At 43.9% G+C, this 19624-nt stretch overlaps 1 protein-coding gene across 1 annotated transcript in view; it reads left to right on the top strand.

Annotated features, from left to right (window-relative positions):
* frem1b (Fras1 related extracellular matrix 1b) overlaps nucleotides 1-17304 on the top strand; it is a 134679-nt gene extending 117375 nt beyond the window's left edge. Inside the window, exons 30-37 of the mRNA XM_084011537.1 lie at nucleotides 2983-3112; nucleotides 11532-11604; nucleotides 11942-12091; nucleotides 12190-12509; nucleotides 14368-14442; nucleotides 14681-14796; nucleotides 16481-16566; nucleotides 16950-17304. Of these exons, the coding sequence (XP_083867663.1) occupies nucleotides 2983-3112; nucleotides 11532-11604; nucleotides 11942-12091; nucleotides 12190-12509; nucleotides 14368-14442; nucleotides 14681-14796; nucleotides 16481-16566; nucleotides 16950-17158 (1159 nt within the window). The 3' untranslated portion in view covers nucleotides 17159-17304. The remainder of the gene's footprint in view (nucleotides 1-2982; nucleotides 3113-11531; nucleotides 11605-11941; nucleotides 12092-12189; nucleotides 12510-14367; nucleotides 14443-14680; nucleotides 14797-16480; nucleotides 16567-16949) is intronic.
* The last annotated feature ends 2320 nt before the right edge of the window (nucleotides 17305-19624 follow it).

Below are 19624 nucleotides of genomic sequence, written 5' to 3'. Positions count from 1 at the left end.
GCAGCTCCAGGTGTCGCTGAGGCAAAAACTAGGGTATGGGAGGAATTCGGGAAGATTATGGAGAAGGACTTTCAGTTGGCCTCAAAGAAGTTCTGCCAAACCATGCGGTGGCTCAGGAAGGGTAAGCAGGGATTGACCCAGGCTGTGTGGGGCCTGGGGGAGATCTGCTGAACCCTACTGACGATGGAAGGAACACTTTGACGATCTTCTAAACCCAATCAACACGTCTTCTGTGGAGGAGGCAGAGCCTGAAGTCTCTGGGGTCTCACGCTTTTCCCTGGTAGAGGTCACTGAGGTAGTTGAAAAGCTGCCCAGTGGGTAGCCCCTGGCCTTGCCGGAGGTGGATGAGATGTGCCCTGAGGCGCTAAAAGCTCTGGACATTGTGGGTTTTCATGGCTGACACATCTCTTTAATGTTGCATGGAGGGCGAGTTCGGTGTCTGTGGAGTGGCAGAAAAATGGTTGTCTCCATTTTCAAATAAAGGGACCGAGGGTGTGCTCAAATTATCGAGGGATCATGCTGCTCAGCCTTCCCGGGAAAGTTTACTCCAGGGTACTGGAAAGGAGGCTCTGGATAATTGTTAAGGGATTCAGGAGGAACAATGCGGATTCTGTCCAGGCTGTGGTACAGTGGACCAACTCTTCACCCTTGCAGGGTTGGTGAGGGTCATGGGAGTTTGCTCAACTAGTCTACATTTGTTTTGTGAATTTGGAGAAAGCTTTCAACCGTGTCCCCCGGGCTATCTTGTGGGGGTTACTGAGGGAATATAGGGTACTGGGCTGTTGCTACGAGCCATACGGTCCTTGTATGAACAAAGTACGAGTTGTGTCCTCATTCCCAACACAAATTCAAGCTTGTTCTCAGTGGGTGTTGGACTCCGCCAAGGTTTCCCCTTGTCTCCGATCCTGTTTGTGAATTTCATGGACAGGATCTCAAGGCGCAGCCAAGTTGAGGAGAGTGTCCGGTTTGGAAACCTCAGGATTGTATCCCTGCTATTTGCAGGCAATGTAGTTCTGTTGGCTTCATCAGGCTAGGACCTTCAGCGCCTGTTGGGACTCTTTGCAGTCAAGTGTGAAGTGGTTGGGATAAGAGTCAGCACCTCCAAGTCTGAGGCCATCGTACTCAGAAAACAGTGGATTTCTCTCTTCAGGTGGGGAGTGAGGAGTGAAGGAGTTCAAGTATCTCAGTATCAGTATCTTGTTCATGAGTGAGGGAAGAATTGACAGGCGGACTGGTGCAGCGTCAGCAGTATTGCAGGCTCTGTACCAGACAGGCGTGAGGAAGAGGGAGCTAAGCCAAAAGGTAAAGCTCTCAATTTAACAGTCAATCTATGTTCCAACCCTCACCTATGGTCTATGAGCTTTGGGTAGTGACCGAAAGAACGAGATCACAGATACAATCGACCGAGATGTGTTTCCTCCATAGGATGGCTGGGCTCAACCTAACACATAGGGTGAGGAGCTCAGTCATCAGGGAGGAGCTTGGAGTCAAACCACTGCTCCACAGCAATGAAACAAAGGGAACAGACAGACTAAATATTGGGATAAACAAGACGAAAGACTGTTGAGACTGTTGGGGATGTAGCAGGAGCATTTTGGTTATCAACAGATAATTATTAATGACAATATGATTATTGATATTAATAATTATATTTAATATATTATTATGATATAATCATAAATATACGGGGCACCACCCTGGAATCAGGGAAAAGATAACCGAAAACTGTACTCAGTCTCAATATAAAGGGGTTTTATACTCACATGCCAATCATCGTGATCATTGGCATGGTAGGAGAAAACAATCAAACAATTAAAAAGGCGTGAAATTCGAGCACTAGCCTTCACAACCTGCTGTTATCCAGTGACATATACACAACAAGCACAAGAGACTGCTAGTTATAATGTAATAAGATTTATTAAAATCAGTAATAATGATCACAATCAATAACACTGCAATTAACAAAGCCTTATTATCTAGCTACCTAAATGCACACAAAGCTAAGCTAAACAAAGGAAGAGACACCAGGGAGTGTGTGTGTGTATGTGTGTGTGTGCGGGTGTGTGTGCATGTGGGTGTATGTGTGTGTATGGGGGGCGGAAAGGTGATGAGCGAGAGATGGCCAGACGCAGCCACCAGGTGGAGCTATTCCTCACAGCGTTCAGGGGCGGAACCGCTGACGTCAGATAGAATAGCGAGAGAGAAAGAGAGAGAGAGAGAGAGGGAGAGATGGCCGGGCGCAGCCACCAGGTGGAGCTATTCCTCACAGCGTTCAGGGGCGGAACCGCTGACATTAGACAGAATAGCGAGAGAGAAAGAGAGAGAGGGAGAGATGGCCGGGCGCAGCCACCAGGTGGAGCTATTTCCCTCGCGTCCGGAGATGGAAACAGCTGGCGTAAGATACGTTCAGTAGGCGTATTACTATCACTCGGGAGCTCGTGAATGAACTGGCGTTCGTTCGGCTGAACCCGGTCCTTTGCTGAACGAGATCCGGTGACCACTCTTCTCATTAGATAGCAGCTTAGTTTTGGGACTGGGTATATATGATTATCAGTGCCTAAATGTTTTTTTTTTTTTCTTTCTAAAAGTTGCATTGCTTCGCCAATTTCATGCCTGTTTCCTAAACTTTTTAGGGAGTGGGAAATTTAGGAGTGGGGCACACCAGAGCCAAAGAATGAGTTGGTGATGAATAAGAGACCCAGCCAGTGGGCTTACTGAACGGGAGTCAAGAGCCAGTGACTGAAACCACTGCTAATGTTTGACAGCCCCTTAGAGGCAGACAAAGACTACTCTACCTAGACGAATACACTAGCAATATAATAACATTGTTAATAAAAGGTATTACTTTAAGTGTTCAGAATCACTTCAATGTTGCAACTGCTGTGAAAGTGAAAGTCATTCTGAATTATATTCTGCTTGGAGGATAGCTTAAATACAGCACTGTGTGGTGGATGTGTTCACTATTATAAGTCTCTCCTGCAGACTGGAGCTGTCTTGGTCTCGGGTGGAATTGTCGGCGACCTGTTACAGAACCTGCGAAACCTCTGGGACACTTCAGATCCAGATCCAACGTAGTGGGAAGAGTATTGATCCAGTGTACGTTGCTATCCAGGTACGAATGTGACCCCTTTGGACCCCAGCCGTAGATAGGATGAAGCGTACTGATGTTTTAATGTTCAGCCTTTATCCTTTTTCATATCATAAACATACATACATTTCACCACAAAAGAATTAGTCACAATATCCATTTTTACCATACATAACATGAAATAAACAATATAAGTTCCCGTTCCAGGTGCTTATTAAGAATAAGAAACCTTCGTATTTCCATGAAAACAGTCATCAATCTGAAGCTGCATGAATAAGGTAAGTTAACCCTCTTGTAGCAGATCTACTTCCTCTCTGGAGTTTCAAAATAAAACGTTGCACAGTGAAAATCATAAAATAAAGCTTATAGAAAATTGTTACTGTTACGTCCCTTTTTAAAAGAATAAGGACAGTAACATAACCAAAAGATGCATGAGTCAAAGCGAAGTGTAGATTAAATTACAGTTTTATTTTTCACAGTGCTTCAAAGAAATGTGCAACAAAGGTTCACAAAAAGGGTGGGAGGAATGGGATGCGACGGTGGTGCCAAATAAGTAAGGGACGACGCGGAGGCGTGCTTCCGCGAAGTCCATTCATTTCTGTTAATGGACACCTCGAAGGGCTTTATCCCACTTATACCATGGTCACCTACGAAAGAAAGAAATATTTAATCAATTAGTAATACTTTAATGTGTTTTAGAGTTAAAAACGTAAGGTTTTTTTTAATCTTTGTTTATCTACAAGTCGAGCGGACTATTTAATATCTCCCGTATGCAGGCGTTGCCAAGCAACGTGGCTATAGCGACCCGACCGCAACGGCAGCAGTTGATCAGTAATGGGAAGTGAGATGATGGCTTAACCTTACGTTAAGTATCATTTCAGAAGGCCAGTGCACTACTTACACCTTGTGTGTGTCCAGAGGATGATGCGAAATTTTGTTTCAAAGAATCGAAGTTCACAGATAGTTTCCTAAATCGTTTTTATTATATGAGCCAGCGCAATAATTTAGAACTGTCATCAGGCAATTTGACGGAACGTCTTTCCTAGGTGTACATTAACACTTTTTAACCTACACCCTCCAGCCAATCAGAATCGAGTATTCACCCAGACCATGGTATAATTGAAATTAAAGCTATGGTCTACGATTTGAAAGGTTTGAAAAAAGCATCCCCCCCTCCACACACACACCCCTCCCGTCCGAGCTTGTATCGTTCTCTAAACCATCGCTACCAGCACCAACACCTGCTTCTTCCTGGACCTGGATAAACCTCATCTGGATACCGTAACATCACCCGGCTTATCGAGCAGTCACTCGCTATCGGGCCTTTGATACCGCTGGCTCCCTGCCGCCGTGAGCTATATCCCTGGACAGCCTCTCAACTGTCTCGCCCGGAGCACCTGCCATGCTGTGGACCATCCTGCTGTGTCTGACTTTTTTCCATCTCTGGTCAGTAAGTCCGTGGCAAATAATGTACAAACGGCTATCAACTCCGCACCGGTCCTGACGCGGTGCCACACCAGCATGAAGTTGAAATACTCCATCCATGAAATACTCCAACTGCTCAACCTACAAAACTACAGCACTCCAACATGTATCCCAACCATTAAACAACTCAGACTTCAACCACGACCCCGCTACACCCATAGAAGTGCCATCCCATCCCTCTGGTCTGCTGAGCTACTACTACGTCATCAGAACACAGTCAGTCAGTCTACTTCAGGCTCTACAGTCCACCTCCCCATCCAACCTTAAAATAGAACTGTTTAACATGCTGTCTCTCACAAACATGTCCTGCCTCATATACAACGACATCCCAGACAAGAACATCATCATCACCATCTGGGATGGTTCCAGAGTTCACTATGTGGTAATCAGTGCAGAACCTCGGACTTCCATCAGACTTTGTGTCCAGGAGACAGGGCGAACTCCATGGACTCGCACTTGGCACCACAAATCCATTTTCCAACAGATAGCCAACTTCTTTCTTCATTATTTCCCTCTTTGCTGGACTAGCTCGATAAGCATGCTGCTTAATTGGTCTAGGATTAGTCATAGGTGATTACGGATGTCTGAGTGAATGTCTTTGAATAGACTTGGGAAGTCATTTACGAGTTTCACAACATCATCACACTGGTCATCAAAAAAATCAGAAGTACTGGGGGAAAGTTGACAACACTTCGGAGTGACTCAACCTTTCCCCCTGTGTATGTACACCCTGGTCCGTCTGCTGCAGTCCGGGGTCTTTATGACACTGAGCTTCTTCTCTACAACATAATGACCTGAATGTTTAGTGCAGAGTGCCGAACCTGGTATAGGCAAGAGAATCAAAACTTTGTCACCTGGCTGGAACAAGTGGGTGACTGTCTTCAGGTAATAGCAATAATGTCAGGGCATCTCGAGCCAAGGAACAGGCTATCTGGAGATGATACTTGAGTTTAGCCACATACTCTGGAATACTTTTGACCTTCTTGTCGGACACAACTAGCTGTTATTTAAAAACTGTCAATGGACCCCGTACCTCATGACTAAACACAAGCTCCGCAGGACTAAAACCAGTGATTCCTGCACAGCCTCACGGGTGTCAAACAGAACAAGTGGAATACTTTCATCCCAATCCCTTTGTGATTCAAAGCAGTGCTTGCATAACATGGATTTCATGGTTTGGTGAACGCTTTCCAGCACTCCCTGGCTTTCAGGATGGTAAGGACTAGACATCACATGTTTAATGGCTAATGTTTTGAGCATCTGGGCAAACACTAGATTTAAAATTAGTGCCCTGATCTGTCTGAATCACCTTTGGCAGACCATACACAGAAAATAATTTTAGAAAAGCCTTGATGATTACCGGAGTTATGATTTTTCTGCAGAGGAACGGCTTCTGGAAACCTGGCGGTAGCACACATAACTGTAAGGACAAACTGATTGCAATGGACCAACACAATCAACTATTACTTTCTCAAATGGTTCTCTGATTGCTGGAATGGGGCAAGGAGCAGCAGGAGGGATCACCTGATTTGATTTCCCAACGACTTGACACACATGACAGGGCAGCTATTGGTCAAAGGTAGAGTGAGTCATCCTACAATCAGAAGATTGGCGGTTTGAATCCCGGCTCCTCCAGTCTGCATGCCTAAGTGTCCTTGGGCATGATACTGAACCCCCAATTGCCCCCGATGCTGCGCCATCGGTGTGTAAATGTGTATGAATGAGTTACATCCTGATGTGCATGCGGCTCCTCTGGCATCAGTGTATGAATGTGTGTGTGAACGGGTAAAAGTGACTGAAGGTAGTCTGTAGCTAGTAAGCTAGAAAAGCGCTACATAAATGCAGGTCCATTTACCATTTACCATGACAAGTACGACAATAAATAACAACATCAGACTTAAGTCCTGGCCAAAAGAAATGCTTAAGAACCTTGTTTTAGGTCTTGGTGAGACCCATGGCCCTGCCCATGGATGTTCATGGGCTAAAGACAGTACCTGAGAGCGATTGGACATAGGAACTACAACCTGGAAAGTAGCGCTCCGGTCCTCATTCTCCAAATCACTGGTCCAACGTCGCATCAGCAGGCCATCATCGAGAATGTAGGCCATTCGTCTGCTTTGCCTCTTCCTGGCTAAGAACAGCAGTGTGATATTTTGCTTTGTGTGACATCTTCTAGTTGCGCAGCAATGAACTCCTCTCGGGTGGCTGGCAATTTTACAGTCTCTGGACTGGGGAGAGTAGGGTGGATTGACCTTTGGACCCTCATATGACAGCATCAGGAACCTGCTCTGCAAACAGAAAAGAGTCAGACAAGTCAGGACCATATTTCTTTGTGTGGGCCCTTGTAACCACACAAGCAGGAAAGACATCAGAAAGTATCTGGGCGATGTCAGACTCTGCGTCCAAACTAGGACTGTCCAGTACCTCCGGAACTGGTGTAACTTTGCCTCCAGCTATATCATTACTCAGAATGAAATCAATACCTTTGATAGGCAGAACAGGGAGAACAGCAATCTTTAGTAATCCACTGATGCCTTCCTTTATAATAGACAGGGAGCCTCCTGTGTCACTCAGTATTGTTACTGGCTGCTGATGTTTTGGATCTCCAGTTACTGAAACAATGCCCTTTGAAACAAAGGGTTTGAAGCATGCATCAACCTCATCATGAGACAGTTCAGTACAGCAATATGCAATAATCTTGATCCACCCACTCCTTTTTTGAGTGAACAAGCTAGGAGAAAACTGTTTACGCTTCAAAGTAAGACAATCAGCAATAATATGATCTACCATTTACCATTTATATGATCCTTCCTATGACGTTCCTCCCGTGAAGGTGACAGTGGACCTTTAGGCTTCTAAGAAACAGGGATGCTAGGAGGCGGTACTGACGCGGTACTGATGCTCTGTCTGGTTGGTATACACTCTTAGAAATAAAAGTGCTAAGTAGAACCATATAAGGTTCTTTGGCTTGTCCTCATAGGAGGCTCAAGGTAGAACCTTTTATAAAGGTTCCACCTGGAACCCTTTTGGAGGGTTCTACAGAGAACCCCACATAAAGGGTTATACCTAGAACTGTGTGTGTAAGGTTCCACCAAGAACCCTTTCATTTTCCAAGGGTTTCATCTAGAACCCAAACAGGGATTTCCACCATTCAAAATATTTTAATGAGAAAAACATTTATTTAAAGTTTCTGTCCAACAGAACAGGCTGTGTAGGTCCCAGGGGAGAACAGGGCAAAAGTCAGCATAGGTCCAGTGGAATCAGCAACATGACAGGCCAGACACATCATGCTGTCCACCATTAATCTCCAGCAATGGTGACATGGCAGAAAGGGGAGAGTTTTAGTTCCATCAATCCAAGGTGCACTTACTGCACCTTATTGTAAGCTATCTACAAACAATAAAATAATGCATGGTCCAACGAAATGAATCAGAGTACATACTGTACGTAGTAATCGTGACAGTGGAACAGAATCATGAGAAAGTGAGGGAACCCCACAAAGTTTTCACATTGATTTAAATAATGTTAAAAGTCATTTCAGTGTTATGTAACAAGTACTCAAAATGTTACGTATTGTAACAACAATGGAAATCTCGGCAAAGCCCTCTTTTTCAAGCCAATGGCACACTTCGGCTTTCGTCCAAGCTGTGTAAGTCATTTCTACAAGAAAACAAACAAACAAGCAAGCAAACAAAACATAACAAGAAACAAATGCTTAGTCCACCTTTCACCATAAAAGTCCTCAGCTAGGGTCAATCATGCTGAAATAAGATATATTTAGCTCACCTTGATTCTCTGAAGTTTCTTCTGTTCTTCTTTGTTCTGTTCACAGTAATCACTATTGGTATGTCACACCTGGTTTGTAGAGGGGGAAGACCAGACCATATGGTGCAATCCATGGGGCAACCAGATCTTTACTCTCACATGACAGCCACCATGGGGCCAGCTCCCAGGACACACCAAACCTTGCCCTTTCCCCTGGGAGATCAATGTTCAATTCCCGGCATCAACAAACCCTGATGCGGTAGCATTAGTCAGCATTACATTAGTCAGGAATTTAACCTGTGACCTAAAAGCAGAAGTCACACATTATACAGACAGAGCTAAACAGACATGATCAGCTCCCTCTGTCTGACCACTGACATGAAGGAGCCGTCAACCTGGCTGTGTGAGTGAGTATGGCGAGTCAGAGGAGTCCCTGATCTACACATTCTGCTGGATAGCTCAGTGGGTAATGGTACAAACTTAATCAAATCAAACTTTATTTATATGGCACTTTTCATACTTTTTACAGTAGCACAAAGTGCCTCACAGAAATAAAAGCGAACAAAACAAAAACGAAACAAGATATGAACAACAAAGAACACCATGAAACCCAAACCTCCCACCCCCACAAATATACACACAGAGATACACAGCCATATGCACAGACATACACACCCACACACACAAACATACACACACCCACACAAACACACTAGCTGTTGCTGAGGAGACTTTAGATTTGGAGGGTGGGGGTTAAAATCCCAGTCACAGCTAATCTTTGCCTGGGTGAACAAGATTTGCTGATGAAGGTCTTGCTTTCTTATGGTTGTGAAAATAAATTGGTAACAGAACATTTCAATTATAGGACTGCCATTATTTGTATGTCTGAACAGAAGGTGTAAGGTAATAGACTAGTGTCGTGGACCTGATAACTCAATTGTTACGCCCCAGGCTAGGGGAACAGGGGCACAACATAAATGAGGCAGAGGACAACGTTGCACAATCAAAAAGATGGACTTTATTGGGCACAGCTCAACGTAAACAAAAGGTATATGTCACAATAGGGTGGACAAAGTCAACACCACGAAAAACCAAAAACAAAGTGAAGCGTCTCTTCAGAGTGAACCAAGGCCAAAATAACAACCAAACGAAACTATCTTCTCGACCAGATTAACTTGCCCTGGGAGGAATAAAAAGGAACAAATAAAATTACAAGGTCTAAGCCTAACTTCCTAAACTAACAAAAAAAGAAGGAAAAAAAAGGGGAATGAAAATGGCAGTTACACCCTTACTGCTTCCTACCAAAATAATCGGCTGGGGGCCGTAACACAATGCAGCTAGATGGTTAGCTCAGTCACTAGTGCCAGTGACTTTAGACGGGGTGGGGGGTGTTCAAATCCCAAGATGGGCAATTATGTTACAGTTTGATCAACAGGATCTGGAGAAGGAGAAAAAAACAAATAAACAAGTAAGTGTTATCGTAGTGTAAATAAGTGTTATCAGGAAGTATGTCCCTGGTGACACAGGATCCATGCTTTCAACAATCCCTGAAGAACTCTTTCTTCCAAAAACGGTTCTCTGGATCAAAATAGTTCTTACTGGAACCCTTAGCGTTACCAAGAACCCTTTTAAAACCCTTTATTCAGGAAAGGGGTTTTAAAGGGTTCTCTCGATCAAAATGGTTCTTACTGGAGCTATTAGTGTTACCAAAAACCCTTGAAAAACCCTTTCTTCGGGAAAGGGTTTTTCAGAAGCAAATGGTTCCAGGTAGAACCTCAGCCCTTGTAGAAAAACCCTATTGGGACCCTTATTTCTTAGAGTGTAGGAAGACACAAACACATTTTTATAGGTCAAAACAAATTCATCAGCCAACACAGCTGCTTTATACAGTGTAGCCACCTTTTGTTCATTCAAGAACACCAACATCTTTTCTGGTAAATTGTTCTTAAAGTCTTCTATGAGCATCAACTGACAAAGAGATTCAAAATCATCATTGACTCCAGTGGCTGCACACCACTTATCAAAGAGCACACTTTTCTCACGTGTGAACTCAACAAAGGTTTGTCCACTGAATCTTCTATGGTTCCTAAATTTCTGCCTGTAGGGCTCCGGCACAAGCTCAGAGGCATGCAAAATAGACTCCTTAAGCACATCATATTGGAAACTTTCTTTTAATGAAAGCGATGCCTCAACCTCCTGTGCTTTACCAACCAATTTGCACTGAAGAAGGATAGGCTACATGTCTCGAGGTAGTGCAGTAGCAATTCTCTCAAATGTATTAAAGTAGGAATCTACCTCTTACTCCTGAAATGCTGGCACTAATGCAATATGTTAACTAACATCAAAATTGTGTTTGTGACCTTTTGCCTGTGATGGTGCAGAATTTTCAGTTGCATATGGTGAATTCTGTCCAGAAGAAATTCTCATAGCTTCAATGTGGATGTTGCCATATTGAATTGGATTGCTTACGTCCCTCTCAGCCTCTATCTCTAGCCTACGTACCTGTAATCTGAGGGCATAATCTGCTTTACAGACCAACTCCTTCTCCTGAGCGGCTAGCTGAAGGCGGGCTAAGTGAACCTTCAGTCTGGCATCCCCGCTAGATGCACCAGACTCTGGGGAGAAAGGCTCAAAATGAGGCATAGTTGTGGGAGGAGCCTGGCTTTCACCCACACCCTGTGGAGCGGTGGCCTGGGGGGCCAGTTCTTCTTTGTCATCTAACACAGAAACATTTGGTTCAGCAGAAGCCTCAGGCCTAGGCTAGGCTGGACTAACTGCAAGGAACTTTAAGTCAATTAACTTATCCAGTATCACTTTTTTGATGTCTTTCTAAACACCATATTTTTTTAACAGATATTTCATAGTGTGATGCAATACACAATAAATCATCCTTGCACCATGAATCTATTTTTCCGAAACAAGGACTGTCAATGAAGTCCTGTAAATTAAAACTAAGCGGAGACAGACACACACACACACACACACGCACACACAACCAGCCCTCTGGCTTTGATTGGCACGTAACAGTTAGCTTATCAAACCACAACAGTACAAAAAATTGTTTAAAGTCATTTACACCAGTGTCTACAGACTCAGTGAGCTGCTGTTTATTTTAAAGTGCTGTCAATGAAGAATATTAAATTAAGTTACTGAGTCAGTGCTCAGTATTTGTTTTATTTCCTGGTTTGTGCAGGTAGAGGAAGGATCGGCCAACGACGGCAGAGATTTCACTCACAGCACAGCCAGTCTCATCCAGTTTGACCCAGGTCTGACTTTACTGGACTCTGTTCAGGTCTACTCTGCTTCGTTCAACATAGACAGTCAGGGGACTCTGTTACATAATTTCAAAACTGTGATGGACATGGAATTCTCCCAGTAGAATAATTGGAACAAACTTTTTGAATTTAAAAAGAAAAACTTTGCTTCAGGAGAGAATAAATCCCAGAGAGCATTACTGTATAAGCATTAAATCAGAGAGCTTCAGGTAGAAGTCATCGTAGGAATTCAGCAAATTTGATTATTTAGTTTTTTGGATAAATTCAGCAGCTCTAGCAGATCTAGTTGATCCTGTTGTACATATCACTATAATTGTGATTTGTTCAGGAGTCAGTGTGAAAACCTGGAACATTTACCTGATTGATGATGGTCTGGAGGAAAACCACGAGACCTTCACTGTCATCCTGAAAAAACCCCAAAACGGTATCCTGGGACAGAGGACATCCGCCAGTGTTGAAATCATTGACCCAAGAGGAGGTAGAACATTTTAAGTTGTTAACATTCATTTTTATTGTATTTTTTTGTGGTAGTTTTGAGAAAGCTTTGTTTATAAGAAATATTTTTCTGTCTATTAGGATTGTGCGACCCAGATGACCTGAGGGTGGAGGAGGACATGGTGCAACTCACTCCTCCTCACCACCCAGACCCTCCCAGATCGGAGGAGGACACGATCACCAACATCGAGGCGGAGCTACTGTGGGACAACGAGCCTCACCCTCCCCGTGGTGACGTCCCAAAACTCCAGCCCTACCTGGACTATGGAGAGGGGGAACCACAGGACCAAGCAGCCCCCAGAAGTTACAGCCACATCCACTACCAAAGCAGGCAGCTGCCAGGGACAAGCACTGGGAAGACTGGGATCACTGGTCACAGTGTCCGACATGGAGGATTGAAAGTGAGTGATTCTTCCAGCAGAATCTCTCGAAACTGATTAATTGATAATTCCAGATCATAAAAAGTATATTCGCTTATCATCTCACTGCTGGTGTTTCTGGTCAGACTTCATTTATGTTTTTGTGACTGAAGAAGCTTCTTTGTTTCCATGTTGCATAGTTCATTCAATGATTTAACAATTCAGTCAGCATGCTGAATTGTTTAAAGGTCACATATTATAGTTTTCATCAATTTCACACAGCTGTCAGAGGTCCAACAACACTGTATTCGATATGCATTGCCCCAAACCCATCTGCGGTCCTGAATTTCAGCTGTCTAAAGGTTGCTCAAATGAGCTCTACTGAGAACAGGCTGCTTCTGTGTCTGCACCTTTAAATGCTAATGAACTCCGTCTGTCATCGCCTACTCGGAGAGCATGCGGCAATGTTTACGTGGATGTATCGCTTTGGCTCGCCTATGTGGCTCAGGTGAAGTTGCTGGGGCCCGTATTGTGGGGACAGATATTTTTACTAGGGTCAGTGTCGAGGCAAAGCCAGCTTTGTACTGACCCTCATTACTGAAGCAGCCTGATGTGAAGTGGTTAGCACACACATAGAAGCTAACACGGACCGTAGCCGTAAAAATGAAACGCAAGAGACCAGACCCGGACCGCCGTGCACGGTGCTCTGTTGGACACACGCCCCTGGGCTCCGTCCGGCCGGAGGCAGCAGAAGACGCACCAGAGCGCGTGAGACAGAGGGAGGATTATCTCCAGCTTCACCCTTGCGTGCTCTCCTTGCGCGCTCTCCTTGCGTGCTGTCTGCCCTTGCTCTCCGTGCAAGTGCGTGCTCTCAGTGCACGCTATGGGTATGTCGGTTGCGCTCTCCCGCGCTTGTCTGTCCGTGATGTCGGTCCACACTCTCCGTGCGAGCTGTGGGTCCGTGCTGCTGTCGGCCCGGGCTGTCAATCCTGCTGTCGGTCTGTCCATGCTCTCATCAGCGCTCTCTGTTGGTCTCTCTGGTTGGCGCTGTCTGTCCGCTTTCTCCGTCCGCTCTGTCGGCACTCAGCGCTGTGTTGCGAAACGCCCCCTTCGGATCTCCTATCATCATGAGGAGGAGTTCGGGCTAATGCAAATAACGTTACGTAACGAAAGGAGCTGGATCTGAACAGCCTGTAGGAGCACCGTTTTACCAGAGGCTGCAGAGACCATGCAGGAATTGCTTGTTTTCCTCATCCTGGGAGTTGGCAGGCTCAGGGAGGACCAGTTTATAGGTGTAGAGACCAGAGAAAACCTGTTTTTCATAATATGGCCCCTTTAAATATGCTTATGAATATACTTTCAATGTGTACAAAGGTGGGGCTGCATGGTGGTGAAGTGGGTAGCACTGTCGCTTCACAGCAAGAGGGTCGCAGGTACGATTCCCGGGTCGGGCCTGGGTTCCTTCTGTGTGGAGTTTGCATGTTCTCCACGTGTAAGCGTGGATTCTCTCCGGGTTCTCCGGCTTCCTCCCACAGTCCAAAGACATGCAGGATGGGGATAGGTTAATTGATTACTCTAAAATTGCCCATGAGTGTGAATGGTTGTTTGTCTCTACATGTTGGCCCTGTGATGGACTGGCGACCTGTCCAGGGTGTACCCTGCCTTCGCCCAATGACAGCTGGGATCGGCTCCAGCCCCCCCGCGACCCTGAATACAGGATAAGCGGTAGACGATGGATGGATGTGTACAAAGGTTCAATTTTAGTGTTTGACCTTTCTGCTAATGTTCAGGTCCATCTGTCAGGGGAGAGGCGGTCTGGGGAGAAAGTCTGGATGGTAAGACAAATAAAAACACACAGACACACAGTGTTAACATCTGCCTGGTTCTCCTCTTCTATCAGTTCCACAGTCTGGCTCCTCTCCGAGGGGAGGATCCGAAGCCAGGTGGAGACCACCCAGAGCTACACCAGCACAAGGTAGAAACATAAATAGTTTCATCAACACACAGTCCTTCCATTTTCCTATTTTATTTATTAATTTATTTTTAATATCCAACCAAAATGCCACCTTTTGTCCTCCTGTATAAAATGTTCCTCTGCCAGGCTGACCAAATCATTGTTGGCCTCATTTTAATTGTGGTGGTGTGGTGTGGTTTGGTAGCTTTTTCGATGTTAAAATGTGTTCTCTGTTGTAATAATATATATATTTTTTCAGACAGGGAAATCAATCAGCAGCTGTCCTGATGGTTGGACTCACTACAGAAGACGCTGTTACATTGTCGGATCGTCTTTGGCCAGCTGGGCCAGCGCTGAGAGGAGCTGCTCTTTGCTGTAAGAAACATACTATTCTGACTTCATCCCGAACCTTAAAGGATGAAGTTATTTTAGTTTATTCATCATCTCTATTCATTATAAAGATAAATATCATTTTCATAATGAGAAAGTAATGGACAGTAATATGAATTGAGTCCTTTTACCATTATAGGTTTATTTATTAAATTATTAAGTGAGCTCAGGATTTGATAGTGTGCATGATTCTGATGTTCTGAGCACAACATTAATCTTCTATTTCATCCTTACTGACCGCCAGAGGCAGTGCTTCACACTGGATATCTTCTATTGCGCGCATGCACAGGTCGAATATAGCTTTGTGAGTTGCTGGTTACTTGCCCTCCAAAAGCTGCGACAAGCTGTCCGTCTTCAGGGAGAGAATGGTGAGCTCACCATTCGGCTCTTCAAAAGACGCCTGGGGTCCGTTTAACAAAGCAGGTTCAACAAACTCTGAACCTAACCCTGAACTCTGAGTTGACCAACTCTGAGATGGGCAACTCTGAGTTTTCGGTTTCAGAACAGCAGTTTTGAATTAGTTCAGTCAACTCTGAGTATGTAAACTGTGAGTTACGCGCGTGCCTGCCGACTCTACAAAGCCATCATCAATGGAGCTCCGATACTACGATTCACCATGGCAACGGGGAGAGTGTTATTAGATATTACCGAGTGTTTATGTAGAAAACAAGCTCATCTGAGAAAGCGGAGCAACGTAACTGCAGCAAAGTAGCGATAGTTGGTGTGGCAGACAATTACTGCCCAATCTAATGTGTATAACTGAATGAAACAGTCGATTGATCTAAAGGTAATAAGTGTTCATTTTCAGCTTTGCAGAGCGACACTGTGGTCTAACGGTTAGCAACGCTGCCTATGGTGCAGGCGACAGTGGTTCAATTCCCGTAGTTCACAAAGTAGCGCAATGAATTAGTTATCATTTTCATTGGGTGTAATCCCCCCAGGCACAGAAAGAAAGTGGCTTCAGTTGAAAATTAAGCATAAGAATATTGCGCAAATACGTTGACTAAGGCATATGATTTTAATCATATTTCACATATTAAACAGTAAATATAAGCAGGTATTTCAACACAGGAATGTACTTAAACATTTCATAAATGTCCTGCAAAAAAGCTAGCTCCGCAAAGAATCTGGTTGCGGATTATGTCCGCGATATGAAATCCATTTGCCCACAGGTAGCAAAGTGCTCTCGCTTAGGCTAACTTAGTTGGTTGCTATCAAGAGCGTGTGCTCAGTGTTAGAGGAAATTGACAGCTACAGCTATAGACCCAATTTGCCATGCCCAATTCCTTGTATGTGAAAACGTACTTGGCAAACTCCTCTCTGATTTCAAGTTTCATGAGTTTTTGAGCATCTCTTGTGGGTGAAAAAGCAACTTGCTGTTTCATGGTGAATGACACATTGCCATTGTAACAGCGTACAAAGGCTAACAATCTTTAACAATCTTCACAATTAAGCATCAACAAAGTCTTAAGGCTTCTCTCATCACATTTGAGGTGGATGTGATCAACCCACAAGGCGAAATAATAAAACTGAAACATGTAGATTCCTGTTGCCAGCAGCTCGTGCCATGAGTATAAGACACCATTTGCATGTGGATGTCTTCATGCCTGGACCCTTATCCTGTGTGAACAAAGCTGTAGATGTGTGTTTGACTCCTATTGTGTGTCAGGTTTAACAGCAGCCTGACCAGCGTGCGGACCAGAAGAGACATGACCTGGCTGTGGAGGTTTGCAGGGAGGAAGCCATTTTGGATTGGTGAGAGGCTGCTTGCCATGCTGAATACCTGAGTTACAGATCAAATGTGCAACAACATGCAAGAACCACTTCTACAAACATATATTTATGAATTAAACTTTCGAACACATGGAGTGAAACAGGCAGACTATTTATGATGATGATTTTTGGGGAGTTTATTATGATCGAATGTCATGAAAGCAAACCTCATGAACAGGTGCAATTCATCAAACTGAGAAATTACTGATGCATTTATGTGGAAAAGACAGAGTTGAGAATTGTACAATAAAACGTGAAAGTAAGAGAGATTTAGTAAGGACTTAAAAGTGTACTTTGATAAGGCCCAGTTGTATGTTAGGGCTTATTCTGGCCTGTATTTGTTGTTAACTTTTCATGTTTCTCAGGTCTATCTGGAGGTCCGGGTCGCTTGATGTGGGCTGATGGTAGGACAGTGTCCTTCTCCAGACTGCGGGGGGCGCAGCTGGGCCATGGCGAGTCCTACTTCGGCTCAGACTGTGTTCTTATTGAAAACCCCAGAAGCTGGATCTCCACCAGCTGCTCCCCCGAATCTCAACACACATTTATCTGTTCATCGCTGGCTCACACTCACTGAGACATATTTACTGCTTTCCTCTCCATCATAAAAAAACTTCTGTGAAAATGGATGTCATATTTAATGATAGACAATGAAATGATGTTAGTCTGTACATTACTTTTCATATTTTTAATTAGCTTTTTCAAAATAAAATGCTGCATCTTTTTTAAACATACTATACTGTGACTGTTTGCAACATACAACATTATTCATTTTTTGTGTGGTCAGATGGTATCCAAGAGAGGCAAGCTGATCATAACTGAAGGGGTTTATTACCAGAAGGCAACATAGCAGATGTCCAGGACAGCTACAAATACCTTGGAGTCCTGCAAGCAAATGGAAAGCATGAAGATGCCACAAGAAATTCAGCCACAGCCAAACGCCTACACAGTGTTTTTTTTTTTTATTCTTTATTTTATTTTAGGGTCCGATCACTGACCAATTGTTTTTCTACTTATTATTATTATTATTATTATTATTATTATTATTATTATTATTATTATTATTATTATTATTTTGTGGTTTCCTAGGCAACTTCCCCAAAGATGTCGATGTGTAGATTTGTGATAAACAAATCTTCAGAGTCAGGCAGGTAGAATGAGAATGATCTTTATTTAAACAGATATCAAGCTTTTGTCTGAAACCCGTGTGGCCACATCCGAATCCCTGGCAGAGTCCTTCCTAGAGTGTCTGCACCTGTTCCACCTGGGAAGTCTTTTCGTGCTCTCAAATCTAAGGAAATCCAAACTCTCACTGCCACATGGCCTTCTTTTAAAGCCCTCTACTTCCTGATCGGCCTTCTCCTCTCTCATCCTGTCACCTTAGTAAATTTATCCTCTTCTCCTACCAATGGAAGAGAGAGGTTACCAGGCGCTCCATCCTAAAGCCATATTTTGTACTTAAAAGGTCATGTGTAGCTTAGCCATTTCAGCGGCATAAAGTTACTTAGTTACTCCTGTAGGAAGATAAGGGTTAATGCCTAATGGTACCTACGTAAACTGTGTATGTAAGGAAATTACGATATTAAAATATGTATATCAATGTATATTAATCTACAATTTCAATACCTGCTCTCGTAAAAGTGGCACCATCTGTTGGTCAGACAGAACTTTATAGAATTCACGTTAATGACTCTAATGACCACTTATTCATTAATTAACAATTAATCAATATAATTTAATAAATCAGTCTCATTTCCTTAGATCATAAGTTCTTGAAATAGGGATCTTTGTATTCTGCACAGAAGAAATATCCACGGACAACGACTTTATGCTTTAGGGGAATTTATTGATTAACTAGGGATTAAACAAAAATGAATAAAACAATAACAGATGTAATAAACAAAACACCAATACAACGCCAGAAATATAACTGAAATATGATTAACAGCTCATCTAGCATCTTTGGCGATAAAGGCGAGTGGGTTCTTCCTAAGAATTTGGACTCCTTAGTAAGAGGAAAAAGTGAATAATGGGATAAATGACCTCACAGATATTAGATATTAACAGACGCTATACTTAGTTTCACCCTGCAACTCGGTCATTACTGTTGAATGCGGATTCGGTCTTACTTTGGGACGCTTCTTCTCGGCTTACTGAAACTCCAAGCGGTCGCTCTTCCGTCGGTGACGTAGACCCGAAGGGACCTTCCTTGCCGTGGCCCGAGGGAACCGTTAGCGCAGATCTGTGGTAGTTTCATAGCGGGCGTCCGTCTTTGCCGTAATCCGTTTTAGTTAAACAGCTGTCTTCTCCTTGAATTCGGCCTTGGGTGGCTTAGGTATAAGCGTTAGTCAATATGCCAAATCTTGCGGCCACTGGTTGAATTAGCATTGATCAAAAAGGCTTGCGGAAAAAGAAAAGCTAAAAATGCAAAAATGAAGAATATAACGTTGAACGAACTATTCTAATAAAAGGAGTAAAAATTGGGAACTAAGAAAAGTACGAAACTTGAAGAGGGTAAGAGCGAAGGCCGGATGGCCAGCACCTGGTGGCACGAGCGGGGAGGCAAGAGCGCCTGGATGCAAGAGCTCGGAGGCCAGCCGGGAGGCCAGAGCTGGGAGGCCAGAGCCGGGAGGCCAGAGCCGGGAGGGAAGAACGCTCCGGGTGTCTGTAACACGCAGCTTTTATGCTGACCGAGGGGGCGTGTCCAGGAGGGACCCGTTCGAGTTACAGTCCGAAATCTTTGTGATTTAAACTGTTAAACAAAACGAAATGCAATCCTATGACTAGAACGTTTGAACACCATCTCGCCGTTATGGTCAAAGTTGGCACATAGAATGATAGGTCTAAACAAATGAAACAGGAACTGTTAACATTTCTCTGTACAAATCATTTTTGGTAGAGTTGAAAGGAACTTTGATCCAACCCATACAATGCAAACCTATCAAGCTAGCCCAAACAAGTTTGGTAACTTAGTAAGCATTTTGTCCTTGGTGATGCGGGCAGATTAATGAGCAAACACATTTTCGTATGACTGCATGAGTGC

The sequence above is a fragment of the Eutrigla gurnardus genome, assembly GCF_963514095.1.
Source record: "Eutrigla gurnardus genome assembly, chromosome: 6".
Classification (NCBI taxonomy): Eukaryota; Metazoa; Chordata; class Actinopteri; order Perciformes; family Triglidae; genus Eutrigla; species Eutrigla gurnardus.
This window is presented reverse-complemented; position numbering and strand designations above follow the sequence as displayed.